The following is a 20274-nucleotide window of genomic DNA, read 5'->3' as shown; positions in this document are numbered from 1 at the left end:
AAATGAACTTAAGCAAATAATTTGCCTTGATAAATGACGATTATAAATAAAATAAGCATTTCAAAAAATTAATATGAACAATATCCAAGTGTAAGTCAAATCCCGTTACTATTCATAAGCTTTTATTATTATGTCTCATTTATAGAGACACCACCATTAAGTTCCCAATATCTAACAGGAAGGAAAAAAAATGGTCAAGATGAAATAATCAAGGTTCCCTTTTTTCTCTTCCGGTTAAACCTGCAATTTATTAATAGAAAGAATGTCAGTTACTTGCCAGAGGCAAGCATAAAATATCAAGAGTAGAAAGGTGAACTAAATTAGAAGAAACAATAATACTACTTCTCATCCTTAATATAAAAATTTGTTGACTAATTTGAATAGAGTAAAAAAAAACTAATTAAGTTAGTTATTTATAATAAATATATGTTGTTTTTCTTAAAATATTATTACTAATCTAATGTATTAACTAGAATTATCATTATTACAAAAACTAACTTAAAGAAATAAATAAATAAATATGAAAAACAAAATATATTTGTTGACTAATTTGAATAGAGTAAAAAAAAACTAATTAAGTAAGTTATTTATAATAATATATGTTTTTTCTTAAAATATTATTACTAATCTAATGTATTAACTAGAATTATCATTATTACAAAAACTAACTTAAAGAAATAAATAAATAAATATGAAAAACAAAATAAATTTAAATCTTTTATTTAGAACTACTATTACTACATAACTAAGAACTAAAAAGAGCCAAATCAGACTTGATATGTTTGGAGGATTGTTGGAGAAAGTCACCCTTTGAAAGCGCCTCATTTTAAAGCAAACCATGATCTTTGTGACTCCTTTATTAGCCCAGAGCAAGTTTTCTCCAAGCCGCAATGGCCCTTCATGTGTATATGCGTGTGTGCGTGTGCCCGGACTGTATGCACCATCTGAAACTGAAAAATATTTCCTTTTCCAGAACAACATCAATAAAATAAGAAAAACTTGACGCTTCGTTTTGCTTTTATTGAACCACACCTTCCATCCCTTGCTGCAGTATGTGCTAGTAGTTACAGTGGACGAGACCTAGCTTCACTTCCGAGAAAGTTATAGGCAGATTTCAAGTGATCTGTACGGACTTGGATCTCAGAAAGACCTTGCCGGCAGAGGTTGTAGATCCTTGATGAATGACCTTACTTCAACTTTTTCCCAGATGCAGTTATATCCAACATGGAACAATGTTATATCAACCGAACTCAATCTTTGACAAGTCATAACATGTCCCAGTCACGATGTAGAGTTCTTTTTTTTTTTTTGGGGGGGGGGGGATGCAGGGAACCTTACATGAATGTATGAGTGAATTTGATTGTTTTAAATTAAAAATAAAACTTCTACACTTGAAGAACGTCTATTTCAGACAAAAACCAATTCTAAACCACGCAACATCAAACGAAAATATTAACTCGCTTGGGTTTCAGCTTTGAGGCCATTGTCTGCTGAACCAGTTGAGCTCGGTGAGCTTTCTGATGATTTTACTATATTTTTAATGTATCTCCAGCAGCGCTTGTGAACCCCACTAATTTTCTTTGGAGCGTCTGCTGCAGGCAAGCCTGCAATACGTTGTAAAAAATTAGAAAAGCCCCATGACAGTAGGAAAATATCTTGAACAAACCCCCATTTTTAAACCCATAAACAACAGAAATAAACTAAACTAAGCATCAACTCAATCATTTAGACAACATAAATAAATTTAAGATTGCATCCAGATGAATAGTTCATAAGAAGTATCCCAGGTGAGAATGCAACAGCATATAATAAAAAAGAATATTAGCCAAAAGGAATTCAAAAGTTTAATGACTATCCATTTAGTTATTTCTCTGTGGTTTATATATTCCACTAAAGTGATTGAGAAGGGATTTTGCTAATGCTTCAGATTGCAAAGACTTCAACCGAGTAACGAATGCCATACAACGCAGAAAATATATAAGGAGCAAAGGTTATCACAAAAAATAATGTTGTAAAAAAATCAGAACCAACAGCCACCAAAATTGCGAAAGAAACTCAATAAATGCATCCTTGGTATTCCATCTGGAATGCCTTATGCCTAAATGTAATTCCTCGCCAAGAAAGTGCCTTTGGAGCTAATTCAGTTTCTAGGCTGGAGAACATGTTTGGACAGTCCCAAATTTGCATTTTCAAGCAACATAATTGCTCCCCCCCGCCGGCTTGGGGGCCCTGCTGCCCCCCGGGGGGGGAGTTTATCTGTGAACGCATTCTTACATGTCCACAGAGCTTAGAAACTCCCCCCTCCTAACAATATCTCCGTCTGAGAAAAAACAGTGGTAGAGTCATAACCACGAACAATGAGGCAATTCATCCATCAGAAAGGCAAACTCAAACTATAGTCTCATTGAAGAATACCACTACAACGCATGATCACTACCTTCAACGATTGTCAGGATATAATAGTTCAAGTACTCTTGCATTGAAATCTTTCGCAGTATGATGAGCAAAACTAAAATGACAATAGGGAAAAACAAAAGGAGGGAGGGGCAGAACAAAAGAAACCGCAGGATGATAAGAAACTTTAGACTGACCATTTTTATGAACTATTCCCCATGCCTTGCCATGCCTTCCATCCTGAAAATTCGGTAGACGCATAAAATGTAAGTCTTTAACAAACTAATGCAAAAGCGCATTTGCTGGATAAGGTTAAATTCAAAGGGACAAAAAGACCTTGTAGAGATTGATTTTGGTGATTTCATAAGAGACGTCAGTCCAGTGAGTCTTGGCCATGTGGTATCCGATTCCCCAGCTCGGCAAGAACTGAGCGACCTCGAACAGGTTCTTCTTCTTTCTTCTCTTGGACTTCTTAGAGTTGGTAGGGTTTTGAGAAGCGGAAGAAGCCGAAGACGAAGCAGAGCTGAAGTTTCTGAAGAGACTGAATGAATATCTGAATAAATGAGAGCCTCGAAGAGGCAGGGCTGTGCTAGCGAGAGCAGTCCCCATTCCAGTACTTCCCTTTCTGACAAACTAAAATCACTCCTCTCCTCCTCTTGGCAGCTGCTACCCAATCCAATGATGCTCTAATCTTGAAAAACAATAATCTTGTTACAATGCTATGAGTAATGCTCTAAGTTAGTAACAACTGGCAATGCATCAATTCAATTTGCTCAGCGATGGAAGAGGACGTCATCATACACAACGTTTATGCAAGGTTTCTACAGAAGCATATAGAAGCAGAAAAAGATTATACTTGTAAGTCTTTAAAATTCCGTACCTGACGAGAGAACGCCGCCGACGATGTCTGATCTGAATCAGTAGAAGCGAAGACTATATGAGTCCCTCCTTCTGAATCAACTGGAAGTCCGGTAGATTGGGAAGAGAAGGGATGCGAGACTGTGAAGTTAAAGAAGGAGTGAGAGAGATCTGTCAAAATTGTGGGGATTGCGGGAGAAAGACACAGAAGCGACGGCTGAACCCACGCTCGACGATCCTCGGGAGCGGGGGGAAGGTTGGCCTATAGTCTTAAAACCGGGACCGCATTCCGTGCTCATCAGCCTGATGAGCTCGGCGTGCTCATCACTCAAAACGCCAGCGTTTTGAGTGCTGAGCAGTAGAGGGCCTTAGTTTGTTTTTTTTTTTTTTTTTTTTTTTTTGCTGTCCTTGTTCATCATTAAAAAAAATTATGGTTTTTAATATGAAAGCTTGTTTAAATTTTATCTTGATCCTAAATATAAGATTATAATCTATTTTATCTCTCATATTTATCTATTTTTTCTTAAAGTCATTGTAATAATGGTAGTTTTAACCAGTACATTTGATTAGTAATGACATTTTAGAAAAGACAACATCTATTTATTACAAATAACTAACTTAACTAGTTTTTTTAAATTTATTTAAATTAGTCAGTTAATTCTTATATTAAGGACCAGAAGTAGTATATATTAAAATTATTTTTGGATTAAGTTTCATTGAATACTCTAAAATAATTTTTCATGTGTATTCAGTAAAAATATGGATGCATCTAAAAGATATTTTTAAAGCATTAGATGAATCACAAAATATTTTAAGATGTTAGATGCATTTGACAAAAAAATTTCAGGATGATAGACGAATCAAAAACTATTTATAGGATGCTGAACTTGCTTGAAAAATAATTTAAGGTGTTAGATAATTACAAGAAAAAATACATTAAGATGTGGGACACATCTAAAAAAATATTTTAGTATGCTAGATAAAACACAATATTTTAGAATAATAAATATACCTGCAAAAAAATATTTTAGAGTATTAAATAAAACTTAAACCAAAAATAATTTTTATGCATATATTTTTTTTAAATAATAAAGGTGAAGGGGGGAGAGACCTAAGGTCCCACGGTGCTCAGCACTCAAAACGCTGGCGCTTTGAGTGCTGAGCACGCCGTGCTCATCAGGCTGATGAGCACGGAATGCGGGCGCCTTAAAACCCCACTCTAAACGCCCAGCATCATCAATCATCAAATAAATAAATAAATATTTTTCTAGTCTGGTTCGTGCAGCGAAGAGAAATAATATTTTTAGATTCTATTTATAAAATACTGAGAGAAACCTTTTATACGAATATGTAATTTTAGTCTTTATTTATTATTGTGTTAATTTTATTTATAAAATGTATAATATAAACTACCTCCAGTTCTAATTATAAGAGTTAGTTGACTAATTTGAGGAGATTAAGAAAAAAAGTTAAGTTAGTTATTTATAATAAATATATGTTATCTTTCCTAAAATATCCTTACTAATAAAGTGTATTAGTTAAAACTTCCATTGTTAGAAGGACTATCTTGGAAAAAATGCATAAATATGAGAGACAAAGTAGATTGGGGTCTTATATTGAAGATCAAAATAAAAATAAACGAGATCTTATATTAAGAATTAGAGGTAGTATTAATTAGAGATAAGGTTGGAAAGTCATTGAATTTTAAATAAAAATTAATAAAATTTAAGATTTTTTTAAATAAAATTATTTATAATCAAGAGTAAGCATACTGAGCTTGGGCCTTTGCTTTGTTCGATCATGCAACCTCTTGATGATGAGTTTTATCTACTTATGGGGGAAGTGACAATTCTTAGAAAGTTACTCCCTCCGTTCCTTATTATAAGAGACAAATAATCAAATTACATTAATAAAAAAAACAGTTAAAATTAGTTGAGGACAATTAATATGTAAAAAGTATAATGTTTTTTCCAATAATACCCCTATTAATAAGGAGAGAGAGTATGAGAGAAAACAATTAAATTATTAAAAGAAAGAGAAGTGGGAGGGGGAAAGAGTATGAGTAGGAGACAAAATAAATAGGGGTAAAATAGGAAATCAATACAAAAAACTAGAGACAACTTTTAAGTGTCTCTTATATATGGGAACATGCCATAAGCATCAAATGTCTCTTATAATAAGGAATGGAGGGAGTAACTTCCTAAAATCTTTTTTTTTTTTATTTGAACGACGGAAATTTTCAAGGAAGTAGGACTTAAAAGTTTTGCTTAGGAAATTGCTCCCTCCTATCTTTTTGTATAAAATCTCATTACATGGTTTTTCGCTTCTTTATATTATTTTTTTTGGGGCCAAACTTCTTTATATTATTCGGTCTAATGTTTAACGGCGTCTTAAATAAAATTGAGATGAGGCCTATGTTAACTGAAAAAATTGATTGAATATAACCAACGGTTAATCAAAGAGGTTAGTTGTTGACAATAATATTAACACAGTTGAAATTATGATTAAAGAGGTGTGCATATTGAATGTCTGAAAATACTACCTCCTATCCTTAATATTACTTCTGGTCTTTAATATAAAATTTTATTTGATTTTTATTTTGATACTAAATATAAGATCACAATTCACTTTGTCTTTGATATTTATGCATTTTTTTTAAAAATAGTCCTTCTAATAATAATATTTCTAACTAATACACTTGATTAGTAAAACTATTTTAAAAAAACAACACCTATTTATTATAAATAACTAATTTAACAAATTTTTTAATTTGTTTAAATTAGTTAATTAATTCGCATGCTAAGCAGCTGACTTTGTATGAGTATGACCAAGAGCGTGCTCCCTCGGCCCGGCCTGCCCACGCAGTCACTCGCCCGTGCTGGAGCGAAACCCACTCTACCCTTCAGTGCTTTGGCGGAAGTAGCTGCCCTATTGTTACCGGTGGCCGTCGATCTATCCGCCGTCTGCTACGGGTAACTTTCCTTTCTTAATTTCTCTTTGCTTTTCTACGGCCGAAAAGTGCTTTTGGGCTATGAAATCAAGTCCTGATTTGCCATCTCCATTCCTTGCACCATCAGAGCCTACCCTGAAGCTCTCTTCTTTGCTTTCTATAGATTATATATTTTAAATTACCAGAATTATTCATTTCTGGTTCTTGCTGCCCCATTTTGCGTTTCTTTGACGGGAATGGTTAAATTTATCAGGCGTATATGATCGTGGCTGCTGCAGTTTGTGAGTCATGTGTAACTTTTTTTTTTTTTTTTAATTATTCAAGTCATGCAATAAATTTTTTGCTTTTTTCTGAACGTTGAATTGAATTTTCAACCGTGAAGTTTAAACTGCGGGGAGGTTATTGGATTAGATTAATAATTTTGAGCTGGACATGATCCTTTTAAAGTGTTGTTGTTTTACTATTTATGCAAAGTTTGAGGCGGCGGGTTTTGCTTGTGTAACTTTTTCTCTCTGGTTTACAGTTTACCTTCATGTGTTTGGCCCAGAAGCAGTCTATCTTGTGGCTTTAGGGTGTCTCATTCAACTTCCATGTGGTGTTTGGTCTTAATTTTAACCAAAACAAATTGAAAGTTTATCTCAATGTACTTTGAACAGCTTCAAAATCTTAGATGTAACCTAAAACATTCAATGTATAATTGTATAAGTAAATCGGAGATGTGAAATACTACATGGTGGTTAAGTGGTTATTGAACAAATCATAGGGGCGTTCAATGACATACATCAAGTTACAGGGAGGGGTGAGAAATCAAGTCTGGGCCAAATAATAGGAGTATATTGAAAGTTATCCTTCAAGAAGATTTGATACATCTTATTGTGTGAGTTTTATGACTTGATTTTATTTATCTTCAAATGATGTAAGTTGACGTCTGAATATTGTTTCTACTTAGTTTTATTGTTCTACTTAGAGTTATTGAGTGAGATCTTTCAATTAATAATCTATTCAAAAACTTGGTCGTTGATAAAGCACAGTGGCACTGTACGATCTATGTAGCTGACTTTATCTAATCGGATAAGGTTTTGTTGTTATTGTTGTTGTATTAATATACATGTTCTGTTTTTGTGTATCTGACAGATATTTATCTGCCGCAATACGAGTTGTCAATGTGTGTTTTACTCAACTGACTTGCAATTTTGAGAGAGATAGCAACCGTGCAAGCTCAGAATGAGTTTGCTTTCAAGAATAAGGCAACATATACCTAACGGGTTATATAGACGACCTTTTCATTTGGCTTCAGTAGGGATCATTCCGAGCAAATTAAATTTGGTTTCAAGAAATTTTGGTGAAGCTGCAAGGAAAGAGGAGGAGGACGTAGAGGAAGTCGAAATTGACCAGAGAAGACTCCCAGCTGATTTTGATCCCGCAACATTTGATCCTACTGAGCATCGAAGTCCTCCGTCAGAGAGAGTTTTCAAGCTTGTTGATGAAATGGCATCTCTAACACTTGCTGAAGCTGCGGAATTGGGCCCTATCTTGATGAGGAAAATGGGATTGAAGGAGATGCCTACTGTGGGATATATGAAACCAGGAGCTGCTAACTTAGCTGGAATGGCAGCGAAGGCACCGGCTGCAGCAAAGGAGGAGAAGAAGCCAGAAAAGACCGTATTTGAACTGAAATTGGAGTCCTACGAAGCAGCCTCAAAAATTAAAATCATCAAGGAGGTCCGAGGCTTTACTGATTTAGGCTTGAAGGAAGCAAAAGATTTGGTGGAAAAAACACCCTCAATTATAAAGAAAGGCGTTTCAAAGGAAGAGGGAGAAGAGATAATAGAGAAATTGAAAGCTCTCGGTGCAAAAGTTGTCATGGAATGAAGGTAAACCGATAATTGTTCTTCTGAATAATTATCGAAATGTTTATTTCAATATTCCAGGTCGCCTGAACTCAAACGAAAGTTAATAATATACTATCATCATTTTTGCCTATTTCTGTGGACTGACAGTCTTCCTGAGGTTGCTTTTTCATTGTTGCCAGTTCCTGAAATTTAATTTTGGGCAACTATTTAAAGGTATCATTCATTGACAAAGATCATCATATAACCAATTTCACCTAGTGGGACAGGGCTTATTGTTGTTACTGTTGTTATATTTAAAGGTGCCCTTGATTTCCATCATGAAGGATGTTACGGCTAAGTCCTTCCACATAATTTTTGAATTGGGGAGAATATGCGAAGGATCTCTCTCTACGTACAACACATTGGGTGATGCCTTGAAAACTGTATGGCCTCTTTGAGATTTGTTGTCTATGTGACAGAAGCATACTATGTTGAGATCCTTTGCATATTCTCCCTGCTTTGAAACTTCTAACTATGATTTCTATCATAGATCTTGTTTTCGTTAAGGAATATACCTCGTTTGTAAACATAATAAGTTACCGTCCTATATATAAGTCATCTTCAAAAGAATTGATGGTCTCTCTTACAAGTCACTTAAGGTAGAAATATGGAGAATTAGTTACTTTTTCCCAATTTACTCGTCACAATTTTCTATGAGAAAGGTAAGAGATTGCATGTGAGAAATTCAAATATTTTTAAAGATGACGCATTTGACAAGGGTAAAATGAAAATTTCATTTTATTTATTGATAATATGAATGATTTAGAAATGATTGGTACGCAGGATTGAAGAGACAATTGCAGCTTTTGGTCTATAAATCCTATTAGCCGTATCATGGGCTTCAAAGAGTATATGCTCTAGTATATAAACAATCTAAACAATATGCAGTATTTTACCCTCTCCAGTCTCTATCACGTCTTTTGATAGTATAGATGTTCTTTATAATCTCCCCCTCCCTGATTTCTTGATACGCTTTACAACCTTCTATCAGAAGATCAAAACTCAATTGAGTATTGAGAAGGGAACCATTGTGTTTTAAGGTAAGTGTTCTTTATTCTCCTTTACTTTGGAATACAATTTCATGTTTGTGTCATTATTGGGAAATACAATTTTTGGCTCGGTGTATAGTACCTTTAATCAACTTAAATATTTTTATTCAGATTTTATTTGTTAAATAAAGTTCAAATGGACAAACCTGTTATCTGTACAATCATTTGGCATCTAATATTGTTAAATAAAATATAAGGATTATTTGGCTCAAGATAAGTAACTCTTAAGTTGAATTTTTTTTATTAATTAATAATATTCAAACTTTATACTTGACTTGAAAGAAATTATTATCCATTAGCCTTAAAAGTCTTGTAACATTAAAAAAATTTTATAAGTAGAAGGATCTAATTTGATCTCATTTATAATCTCAAATCATTAATGCTTGTTAAATAATTTTAAATATAATCTTTAATATAAGAGTTAGTTGAAGATTCAATTTGATCGTAAACATATGACCGCAATTAATTTTATCTTCAATATTTATCCGTTTTACTTTCAAGTAATCTTGATGGTGATTGCATATTTTAAGGAGTTACTATTAAGATGTGATTCAAATGTATGCGATTAATAAAGATATTTTAGGAAAGATAATATCTATTTATTATAAATAATTAATTTAACCAATTTTCTTATTATTTACAAACTAGTTATCTGATAATACTTGACTACCCTTCAGTCCAATTTCTTAAGACAGGAGATGACTTGAAAAAATAGCTTTATTCTCATGCGCAACCATGTGATCCCTTCATAGTGCACAAGGATATGCTGGCCATTTTACCATGTTTGGCACCATGGAATTATATTCTATTATGCCAGTGAAGTCTAAACCATTAATAACGCATCATTTACAATCTTCACCAAAAATATTCTTCATGGGAAACAGCAATATATTTACTGGATTATTAATTATTAATTATTTTTTTCTTAGAAACATAATTGTTATTTTTATTTTATAAAAAGTACTCCTTCCGTTCCTTATTATAAAAGACGAATAATTGAATAATGTTGATAAAAAAAGCAGTTAAAATTAGTTAAAAACAATCAATATGTGAAAAATATAATTTTTTTTTCAAAAATGCCCTCATTAATAAGGGGAGAGAGCATGAGAGAGAACATTTAAATTATTGAAAGAAAGAGAAGTGAGAGGGAGAGAAAGTGTGAGTTGGAGACAATAAATATGGGTAAAATAAAAAATTAACACAAAAAAGGAGAGACAACTTTTAAGTGTCTCTTATATATAGGAACATGCCATAAGCATCAAATGTCTCTTATAATAAGAAACGGAAGGAGTACTAAACAAGCTCCTCTTCCTCACCCTATTATTTACACATCATTTTGATCCACGTAATTTTGTCCCCACATTATTATCATCAATGGGGATCAACATTTCTTATATTTTATTGAATTTGAAATAGATACTTTGTAAATTAACAAATATGCATCCCAACTAAAAGTCATTATCCACATGAAAATGAAAGAAAAATTAAAACTAAACCTCTTAAGATAATTGTTGATAATTATGGATTTGGCATTATCAAAGTGAATTATGTGACATATGAATGGCAATAATAAATAATCAATCTTAAAATTAATTAGTTCAAAAATACCAATCTACATAACTTTGTAAGATAAGTCAGTTCATCAGCATTGAAAGAGACTAAAGCATTGCATATATTAGGGGTGTGCATGAAGCCCAAATGCCCGCAGAGCCCGCCCGAGCCCGAAGAAAAATTGCCCAGCCCAGCCCGAAAAAGAATGGGCATCTTTGGGCTGGGCATTTCATGGGCAGGGCTGGGCATCGGGCAGGACATGCTGCCCTGCCCATTTGGCCCTGCCCAGATTATATATATTATAATTTATAAAATAATATTAATATATTACATTTCTTTACCTAAAAAAAAGTTATCTCCCTCCTCTTTGCAATTTAACTTATTATTATTACATGTCTATTAGTTTTCTATTTTAGGGGATCTAATTCTTCTAAAGAAGCAGTAGTATCTTGTTTTTAACTTGTTCTTCGTGAGCTTTATTGTGCATATCCTATTGTTTGTTATTGTTGTAGTGTTGGCTATTTATAAGTCAATCTTCCCCTCTATGTCATTAACAACTTTCTTTGTTAGAGAATGGAGTTCATACATTACATATTTGTATAAATAAACAATTTTGAATATTTATGCAAGATAGAAAACAAGATTGGGGTAGGAGCATGGAAAGAAAATTGGGGTTTAATTATCTGAATTACATGTTTTCTATTTAATTTATATTTAGTTATTTTGTATTAATTTTTTATGAACAAGTCATATGATAGAAAGAAGTCTTTTAGTTGTATGGACTACTAACTGCATTGTATCGCATAATAAGTATTTACATATTAAAAGTCGTTATATTAAATTATTATGAGATTATAAGATTTTTTATTTTTCTTTTTACAATTATTTTCACCCATTTTTATATGGTCTATGTTATTCCTGTTAGCCTATTGCTTCAGTTTTAATATCTTTTTGCAATCCTTTAGGTAACATTTAATTTTTGCCACTTAAATGGATAATCAAGTTTCTATTACATCGCCATCCCTGGCTCCCAATGGAATATCTCAATGTGCTTCAACCCCTCTTCAATTTTTTCAGATGTTTTATTCTTTTCTCAACTTTCTGGAGATTAATGCAAACCGTTTGAATTTCAAGACTTTAATTACAATCTTGAGAGTTGTTTTGTTCTAAATAGATTATGAATATTATTTATTTGGATATTTCCTAAGACTTGTTTTGAATTATTTTTGGATAATTTTAATGTGTGAAAATATAAAATTATGAAATGTAATTTTCAGGTATGGATGAAAGTTTTTTTACATGTGATATCGGTAGGTCATCACCATTTGGGCAGCAAAGCCCGCCCTGCCCAGCCCGCCCATGCCCAGCCCAAAATGGTTAGGGCTTCTATGGGCAGGGCCGGGCAGCGGGCTGCAAAATGCAGCCCGTTCATGTTTCGGGCTAGGCATCGGGCAGGGGTTCTGCCCTGCCCATATGCACCCCTAGCATATATGTATTTTTGCGCTTGGGTGGTAAATGGGAAAAATTTTTCTTTTAGTTATTTTTCAAATAAAAAATTATTCTTACAATGATTTTTTTTATTTGACTAGAACCAGTAAGATTATAAGATTTTTAATTCAGCATTCAGCAATTAATAAAGATTTCATCAGGCAGCTCCTTATTTTTTATTTATTTTGAACTTTGGATATTAAAGCAAATTAATTCGTCAAATTCAGACATTTAAAAAATCACACAACTCTGTTAATTTCGTAAGAATCACATACAATTATTTTTTTTGCCAACCACATGGAATTTTTTTTTCAGTTTTTCAAAATGTATATGACTTTCTCATGTAAATGAAATAAAACTACATGGAAATTTAGACTTTATGAAAAATTGAGTCTTTGATCAACTCAATTGTCGAACAGTAAGCGATATGTAATTTTAATGGAAATTAAAGATGACTTTTTAATTTATTTTTATTTTAAAAGAATAATTTTAATTTAAAAAATTATTATTTAAAAACTAAAAGAGTTTAATATGCTGGGATTAACTTTAAAAAATTTCATATTATTTATGCAAAAAAAAAAATCTAAAAAAAATGAAAAAGAATCCAAAACTCTTTTAACCAGCACGCTAGTCCCTGCCTCCCCCGTGTCTGACAAGCAGCAAGCGCGCTCTGAAGCACTAAGCCACTAGCCTCCACTGCCGGCGCCGCCGACTTCGTCACCGGCGATCACTAGGTCGGTCTCTCTTATTCATATCTCTGGTGTGAATATTCTACTTCCGAATGCTTGCTTCCGGCATTAAACATGTTGGCAGTCTCGGCTATCAATGAGCTCTTAGCGTCTGTTTTCTATTTCCCTATTATTGCAAGAATAACCGGATTAACAAGACGTTATTTCTTTGTTTGAGAATCTAGTTTCCCCCCTTTTGATCATTTCGTCTTTGTACCTGCACTTGTCTCCTGTAATTTCTCTCTCAAGCCATTTAACCTTTGACTTGTTAGTCTCTGACAAGCAGAAGGCAACCCACGAGTTGATCATTCTTTTCTACTGAGCTGAAGCTCCTGGATTATATTTTTCCAAGTAAAAATATCATCTTGGTTGAGTTTTGGTTCATTTTTATAGCTACATAGGGTACCTCCTTTCTGCGTTATGGCTGGCGTTTGAGTAAGTTCATTTTGTTGATTAAATGCTACAAAGTTTGCAGTAGGGAAATGAATGATTGTGAATTGGGATCATTTACTCTTGTTATTTCAAATTTTTCATGTGCGTTTCATCTCTCAAAGTTTATCATTTAATTTGTAGGCCATTGGCCTCTTGAGTTACAGTAATTTGTAAAGTTTGCAAGAACTGCTTGCTTCTATGCTACTATCCATAATGTAAAGTTAGTACTTAGTACTGCAATGATGAAGTCTGAGCTGAATGGTTGCCACTTTTATGCATATTGACATCTGTTTCTTCAAACATTATGGTTGACGATGCACTTATTGGATGACGCAGGCTGTTTATAGTGTCTTGGGACAAAACTTGAAACAAAGAAATTTAAGTTATTTGCGAAGGAAACTCAACATCATCCATGGAGTCTCTAGTTCTTAAACTCTTTGAAATCTCAGCTGTCAAATTTGGAAACTTCAAACTCAAATCTGGCATCTTCTCTCCAATTTATATAGACCTTCGCCTCATCATTTCGTACCCTTCCCTCCTTCAGCAAATATCCCAAATTCTAATTTCATCTGTCGCTTCTACTTCCTTTGACCTTGTATGTGGGGTCCCTTACACTGCTCTTCCCATTGCTACTTGTGTCTCAATCACTAAGAACATCCCCATGGTCATGCGACGCAAGGAAATCAAGGATTATGGCACTGCTAAAGCCATTGAGGGTGAATTCAAGCCTGGCCAAAGTTGCTTAATCATTGAAGACTTGGTTACCAGTGGCACATCAGTTTTGGAAACTGCTGCTCCACTGCGTGGTGCAGGGATGAAGGTCAGTGATGCTGTTGTTTTAATCGATAGAGAGCAAGGTGGGAAAGAGAATTTAGAGGAGAATGGCATAAAGCTGCATTCTATTATAAAATTGACTGAAATGGTCAAGATTTTGAGGGAAAAAGGAAAGCTTGATGATGAGATCGTTGGGACTGTCATGAAATTTTTAGAAGAGAATCGGAAAGTTGCTGCTTTGGCAAAGGTGGAGAAGCCTGTCACTAAGGCCAAAGCCTTGTCATTTGAGGAGAGGCGAAGCTGTCAAAGAATCCAACAGGAAAGAGACTGTTTGATATAATGGCTAAAAAGGAGAGCAATCTATGTTTGGCAGCAGATGTTGGAACTGCGGCAGAATTGCTTGAAATTGCTGAAAAGGTGAGAACGTCGTGTCTTTTTGGTATAGATTTGCACCCCAATCTTACTTTTTTTTTTTTTTTGGGGGGGGGGGGGGGGGTGTGTTTTAAAAGCACAAGTGCTATCTGGAAAATGGTTAAAAATGAAGTAAGTTTTGTTAGTGGGATTTTTTCCCCTTTTGCCAACTGGGTTATGGGTTGAACTATTGCATGAGTAAATTATTTTTATTTCAACGAATTTGATTTTCCTTGACAGGTTGGTCCTGAGATATGCCTGCTGAAAACTCACGTGGACATATTGCCAGATTTTACTCCTGATTTTGGCTCTAAGCTTCGCTTGGTATAATTCTAATTGAAATGCCCCCTTTTTTTCTGTATATCTATTTTGCCTTGCCACTCAAGATTGCAAAACAAGCTTTTCCGTCCTAGGTTGATTGACTTTTGTATACTTTAATATATTAGTTAACATCTATTAAAATAAAATGTTGATTTTGAGAATGTGATAAGTTTTGTGGAATTGCATAATTTTCTGGCCTCGCTTTTTCTGATATGTTGCTCATTCTATTGAAGATTGCAGAAAAATATAACTTCTTAATCTTTGAGGATCGGAAATTTGCTGACATTGGTAATACAGTAACAATGCAGTATGAAGGGTAAGACCTTGCTCTTCTGTTTTGGATTTTTTCCCCCGGAAGTTCCCTCAAACTTCTCTTTTGGTTGAGACAAGTTCCTTTTCTTTTTTTTTCCCCTTCCCCCCCCCCTTTTTGTGTACTTTGATATGACATTTTTTTCGTTCTGTTGTTTGAAGAGGGATCTTCCATATATTGGATTGGGCTGATATAATAAATGCCCACATTATCTCTGGTCCTGGAATTGTGGATGGATTGAAATTGAAGGTCTGTAATGTCAGATATTATTCATTTTGAATGCAGCATGACCTCAATTGATAGATTCATATGACTTGAATTGTACTCAGGGTTTGCCTCGTGGTAGGGGTCTCTTGCTTCTTGCTGAAATGAGTTCTGCTGGTAACCTTGCCAAGGGAGATTATACTGCTGCTGCAGTGAAAATTGCCGAGGATCATTCTGATTTTGTTATTGGCTTCATCTCAGTCAATCCAGCATCATGGCCAGGGGCACCCCTAAATCCTTCTTTCATTCAGGCAACTCCTGGCGTCCAAATGGTGACTGGTGGTGATGCTTTGGGGCAACAATATAACACACCATATTCTGTAAGTTATTGAATATTGACATTCATCAGCCAATTTTTTTCTTATCTACATGTATCAGAAAGTTGAACATTTGTAGAAATTGACCTTGTCGGAGTTACTTAGTTTTACCTGCTTAGGATAGAAAAGAATTCTGTTGGGATTATGAGAAAGAAAATGGAAGGTGGTGGGATCTAGTTTCAGTCTCAATAATAGATCTTTATGATATTTAAAATGCCAATATTTGATATGTCAAATGAAAAATGCAAGTGAAAGGATATAAACGCTATTTTGCGGAAGTTAATAAAGCTAAAAGGAATGAGTTAGATGTGCATGGTGTTTTGGGGGGGTATGAAACGCCACCTAAAGGATATGATTTTAACATACTCGGATCTCTTGGATTACACCAGTCAGCTTTGATTTCATTGTACAAAACAAGACATCAAGATCAACACCTAAGATGTCTAGACCATAGGGGACCAGCTGCCTCTTGGCTAACATCGTACAGGAAGATTGATCAGAATAAACAAAACTGATAGAATAGTTGAGGCTAATACCTATATCATGAATCACAATAGTGTATCATTGAAGTGATGAAAAATTACTTATTGGTTTTTTATCTTAGCTTTGAACATTAAAAAAAAAAAACCTGTAATTTTGGTAATTAATAATATTGCTAATCTTGTCATTGCAGGTGATCCATGACAGAGGAAGTGACGTCATAATAGTGGGACGTGGCATCATCAAAGCAGCTAACCCGGCTGAAACGGCTCGTGAGTACCGTCTTCAAGGATGGAATGCATATTTGGCCAAGTGCACTTGAGGCCTCACTTCAAACGTTTAATTGGATGAGTCTAATCTTTGTTTCTGTGACATGTTTAATTTCACTACAAACCCTAGAGGAAGAAAGCTCTTGGGTGAAATATGGTGTGCTATAATACTTCTGGGCTAATTTAATGTGAGACCCTTGTGTTTTCATGCTCATGTTCTCGATGGTGCAAGTTTTCATAACTACCACCACTGATCGCATGATGTTAGAGTAGAATACTGATCGCATCATGTTTTATTATTATTTGTCATTAATTTCCTATAAAAGTTATATAATGATGATTGATTCATATTTAATTAAATTTTTATATACGTCACTTATTTGTGTTTTTCGGGAGAGAGGATCACAAAAGGTGGCAGATTTGTATTTTACATGCTCTCAGCATCATTATTTATTTATTTATTTATTTTTCAAATGCGTTATATGGTCTATTTATTTTCGTTCCTATCCTTCTCTGTTGACTCTCTCTGTTTTATACACACACACCCACATATGAAGAGTATCTCAATATCGATAAGAAGTAAATCAAACTAATGAAAAATGTGATCTGACAATTTGTTAAATTTTTATGTGAAAACCAAATTCGACATGTAAACTTCAAATATGGCATCTTCCAATATTTATTTTAGATTCATCTATTGAACAAAAAAAATCCAATAAATACAAGAAGAAAATTACTGCCCGAGAATTCCATTGAAAATAAAAATGGCAGATGTCCAGTCCCAAAAAAAAAAAGGCAGATGGAAATTATATACAACTACAGCAGAAGCGACGTTTAAGATTCTCTAAAGTAAACATCTTGCATTGCGTCATTCCTTCTGCTTGACAGATACTTTAACTTGAAAAGAAAGCAAAGGCCACTGAAAGAATCCTAAATGTCATAAATTACAGATAACTGCCTAATAGAACAAAAATAAACAAAGTCAAATGATGGTACAAAAGCTGATCATGTGTGTTGTACATCAAACCAGAAAAGTAGAGAAGTTCGAGCATAAATTACCCTGACTCGTTGCAGCACGAGATCGCCACTTGTCAGAACAGCTTTGGCACCTCCCTCAATCCGGGTTTCAGAAACAAAAACACCATCATCATTGTTCTTCATGGATGAGGGAATCACCTCACGGCTACTGGCTGTACTCACAATGGGACATGAGAGGTAATCCAGAGGATCAGATTCACACTGAAGTATGCATCCATCTATAGTCAGCCTTCCCTTTCTATGGAGCAAGCAACAACCAAGCTCTGCCTTCACCGTTAGATTCGCTAGTTTGCATGTGGAAAGGAGCTCCAATGCACTGCCAACACAAAATTAAGAGCAGATACCACATGTTGCAGAAGAATACAGTGGTGACTTGAAGACCTGTCCATGCTGCTGGATTATGGTTGAAACAACAAAGATCGATTTTCGGATGCAACAAATGGTATTTGCATTATTGTGAATCTCATTCAGGGCATGTAGCTCAAAAAGTATTATGTCTAGCCATGAATATTATCCATTGAACCCAGCAGCATGGAGGTGGGTCTGAATTACCACTTAATAAGCTCAGCAAACAAGGTAAAAAATCTAAACACGAGTTCTGCAAACCTGTCTGAACCTCGAGAACAAATGAGCATTGTGTCATCTGGAAGTTCACCTGCACCAATCTGAATAAAGAAAGAGGAGATTAAAAATGGAAAATGTGGGAACATTTCTTTACATGAAAATTCTTTTCCCATGGACTAGATTAGCAATGACGGTCAAAGCACCAATTTTAATTAACGGAGAATTCCTCGGTATTGGGCAGAGAATGAAGTGAGCAGACAAAAAAGATGTACTCTCACAGCCAGAGTTGATATAGTTGTAGCATTGCCATTTAGAATTCAATATCAGATGTAATCTCACACAAGCACCAAAAAATTATATGTATGTACGTGCTACCTCCAGTCCTAATTATAAAAACTAGTTGACTAATTTAAGGAGATTAAAAAAATAAGTTAAATTACTTATTTGTAATAAATAAGTATTGTCTTTCCTAAAATATCCTTACTAATCAAACGTATTAGTTAGAACTACCATTGTTAGAAGAGTTATCTCGAAAAAAAAATACATAACTATGAGACACGAAGTGAAATGGAGTCTTATATTTAGAACCAAAATAAAAATCAAACAAGGTCTTATATTAAATCTTATATTAAAGAGTGGAGGTAGTATATTTTCTTTTCACCTACTTCAGCTAGAAACAGCACGAATGTTTTTTATTCTTTCAGCTAGGACTAAGAAAAGTGTAAGAGGACTTACTAGGCAGATCGGTTTCTTTATCTGAATATTAGAGACCCGGTGGCTCCCTCCAGCTGCAACTAGAATGGTATCACCTGGTCTGAAACAAAACAAAACAATGATCATAATCTATAAGATGACAAAAATCCCATAAACAAGGCAATGATGACAAACCTAGCAGCAGAAACAGCAGTTTCAATGCTGGGGAAAACACCAGGTTCAGATAAGTCTTTGGCTGATCGATCTACTCGAAGCCACAGGCGAGGATGACATGCCAAGTAATTCCATCTGTGGCAAACGAGGGCGGTGTTATAGCGATCTGCAAACTCAATAGCAGCTTCGTGACAGAAATGACACTAATTTTTCCATACCCTAACCCTACTTCATACTCCAAATTAACAATAACAACCCGAAGAAACATCTAACAGCATAGCATACACAATCACAATAACCCCAAAAAAAAAAAATCCGAATAACGAAATTTTTAATTTTGACAAAATCCTAAATTGAGCCTTCTTCAATTAAACCAAACAGGTAATGGCAAAGAGATCTACAGACTCAATAACATCAACGTGACCGAAATGGCACCAATTCCACACCCTAATCCAACTTCATGGTCCAAATTAACAAGAAGAAGCTGAAGAAACATCCAACAGGACACCATAGCATCAAATTCGGCAGAAAGAATTCAACTTGAAGCAAAAAAAAAACTGAGGTCTTGCAAAATCAAACGAAAGGAATCAGATATGACAAAACCAACACGGAAGAAAGGAAATAGGGTTTACCAGGAATAGGGGAGAGGAAGCTGAAGATGTGCATAAGACAACCATCGTCGAGATTATTGATGTGAGCAACTGAGGATGAAGAAGATGAGATTCTTCTCCTCAAACTTCGCTTCCACCTTCCCTTATCTTCTTCAGCGATGCTCGGTTTCATCTGAACCACATCCGGATCCAACTCCATTGCCCACCTACTTCCCTCAATCGGACCCGCGCTTGGTTCGACCTCCTCGTCAGCCCTATCCCGAAATTTTATTTGATCGGCATTACGACCAACCGACGACAAACGCTCAACACAGTTGTCATATCTTAAAAACTGGTTTTCATTACTGGCCAAAAAAAAAAACACTGCTTTTTTCCTGCCAGCCAAAAAAGAAAAAAACACTGCTTTTCTGTCTACTATTCATAAGTTTCAAATTTAAGAAAAAAAGCATGAGGTATTTAGAGTAGCTTTATAAAAATAATTTTACAAACTTCAAAATAAAATATATAAAAAAGTTTTGTATTGACTTATGTAAAAATATTTTTTAAAATTATTTTGAGGATATCAAACGCTTACTAGTCTATTTTGTAAATTTTAATTTGGCTTGTCTTATCATTTAATAAATTTTCTTTAAAAATTTTTTTGAATTATTTATTCTTTCTCATTTGCCATGCTATTTTGTATCACATCTTTCAACAAATTATCTTT

The 20274-nt window shown here is 34.4% G+C and overlaps 3 protein-coding genes and 1 pseudogene across 7 annotated transcripts; 2 read left to right on the top strand and 2 right to left on the bottom strand.

Annotated features, from left to right (window-relative positions):
• Nucleotides 1–690: 690 nt before the first annotated feature.
• On the bottom strand, nt 691–3498 carry LOC114727449 (uncharacterized). 2 transcript variants are annotated; one of them, XM_028914155.1, is made up of 4 exons: nt 3275–3498; nt 2731–3085; nt 2592–2634; nt 691–1604 (listed from the first exon to the last, which is right to left on the bottom strand). In XM_028914155.1, the coding sequence occupies exons 2-4, from the start codon at nt 3001–3003 to the stop codon at nt 1453–1455; spliced, it is 468 nt and encodes a 155-aa protein (XP_028769988.1). In that variant the 5' UTR covers nt 3004–3085; nt 3275–3498; the 3' UTR covers nt 691–1452. The 2 variants fall into 2 exon arrangements, with proteins under 2 accessions (XP_028769988.1, XP_028769989.1); XM_028914156.1 differs by having other exon boundaries at nt 2731–3080.
• Nucleotides 3499–6091: 2593 nt separating this feature from the next.
• LOC114727448 (50S ribosomal protein L7/L12-like) lies at nt 6092–9041 on the top strand. 3 transcript variants are annotated; one of them, XM_028914152.1, is made up of 3 exons: nt 6092–6224; nt 7337–8076; nt 8878–9041. In XM_028914152.1, exon 2 carries the CDS (start codon nt 7427–7429, stop codon nt 8072–8074), a length of 648 nt encoding a protein of 215 aa, XP_028769985.1. In that variant the 5' UTR covers nt 6092–6224; nt 7337–7426; the 3' UTR covers nt 8075–8076; nt 8878–9041. The 3 variants fall into 3 exon arrangements, with proteins under 3 accessions (XP_028769985.1, XP_028769986.1, XP_028769987.1); XM_028914154.1 differs by lacking the exon at nt 6092–6224 and adding an exon at nt 6737–7079; XM_028914153.1 differs by lacking the exon at nt 8878–9041 and having other exon boundaries at nt 7337–8335.
• A 3798-nt stretch (nt 9042–12839) lies between these two features.
• Nucleotides 12840–16702, top strand: LOC114727446 (uridine 5'-monophosphate synthase-like; annotated as a pseudogene).
• A 506-nt stretch (nt 16703–17208) lies between these two features.
• Nucleotides 17209–19872, bottom strand: LOC114727442 (F-box protein SKIP5-like). 2 transcript variants are annotated; one of them, XM_028914147.1, is made up of 6 exons: nt 19590–19872; nt 18979–19123; nt 18826–18904; nt 18133–18191; nt 17548–17842; nt 17209–17446 (listed from the first exon to the last, which is right to left on the bottom strand). In XM_028914147.1, the coding sequence occupies exons 1-6, from the start codon at nt 19765–19767 to the stop codon at nt 17426–17428; spliced, it is 777 nt and encodes a 258-aa protein (XP_028769980.1). In that variant the 5' UTR covers nt 19768–19872; the 3' UTR covers nt 17209–17425. The 2 variants fall into 2 exon arrangements, with proteins under 2 accessions (XP_028769980.1, XP_028769979.1); XM_028914146.1 differs by having other exon boundaries at nt 17209–17842; nt 19590–19871.
• Between the last annotated feature and the right edge of the window lie 402 nt (nt 19873–20274).

The sequence above is a fragment of the Neltuma alba genome, unplaced genomic scaffold, assembly GCF_004799145.2.
Source record: "Neltuma alba isolate B1F8T4 unplaced genomic scaffold, ASM479914v2 tig00012476_pilon, whole genome shotgun sequence".
Lineage (NCBI taxonomy): Eukaryota > Viridiplantae > Streptophyta > Magnoliopsida > Fabales > Fabaceae > Neltuma > Neltuma alba.
Note: the sequence above shows the minus strand (reverse complement) of the source record. Positions and strands in the feature narration are given on the sequence as shown.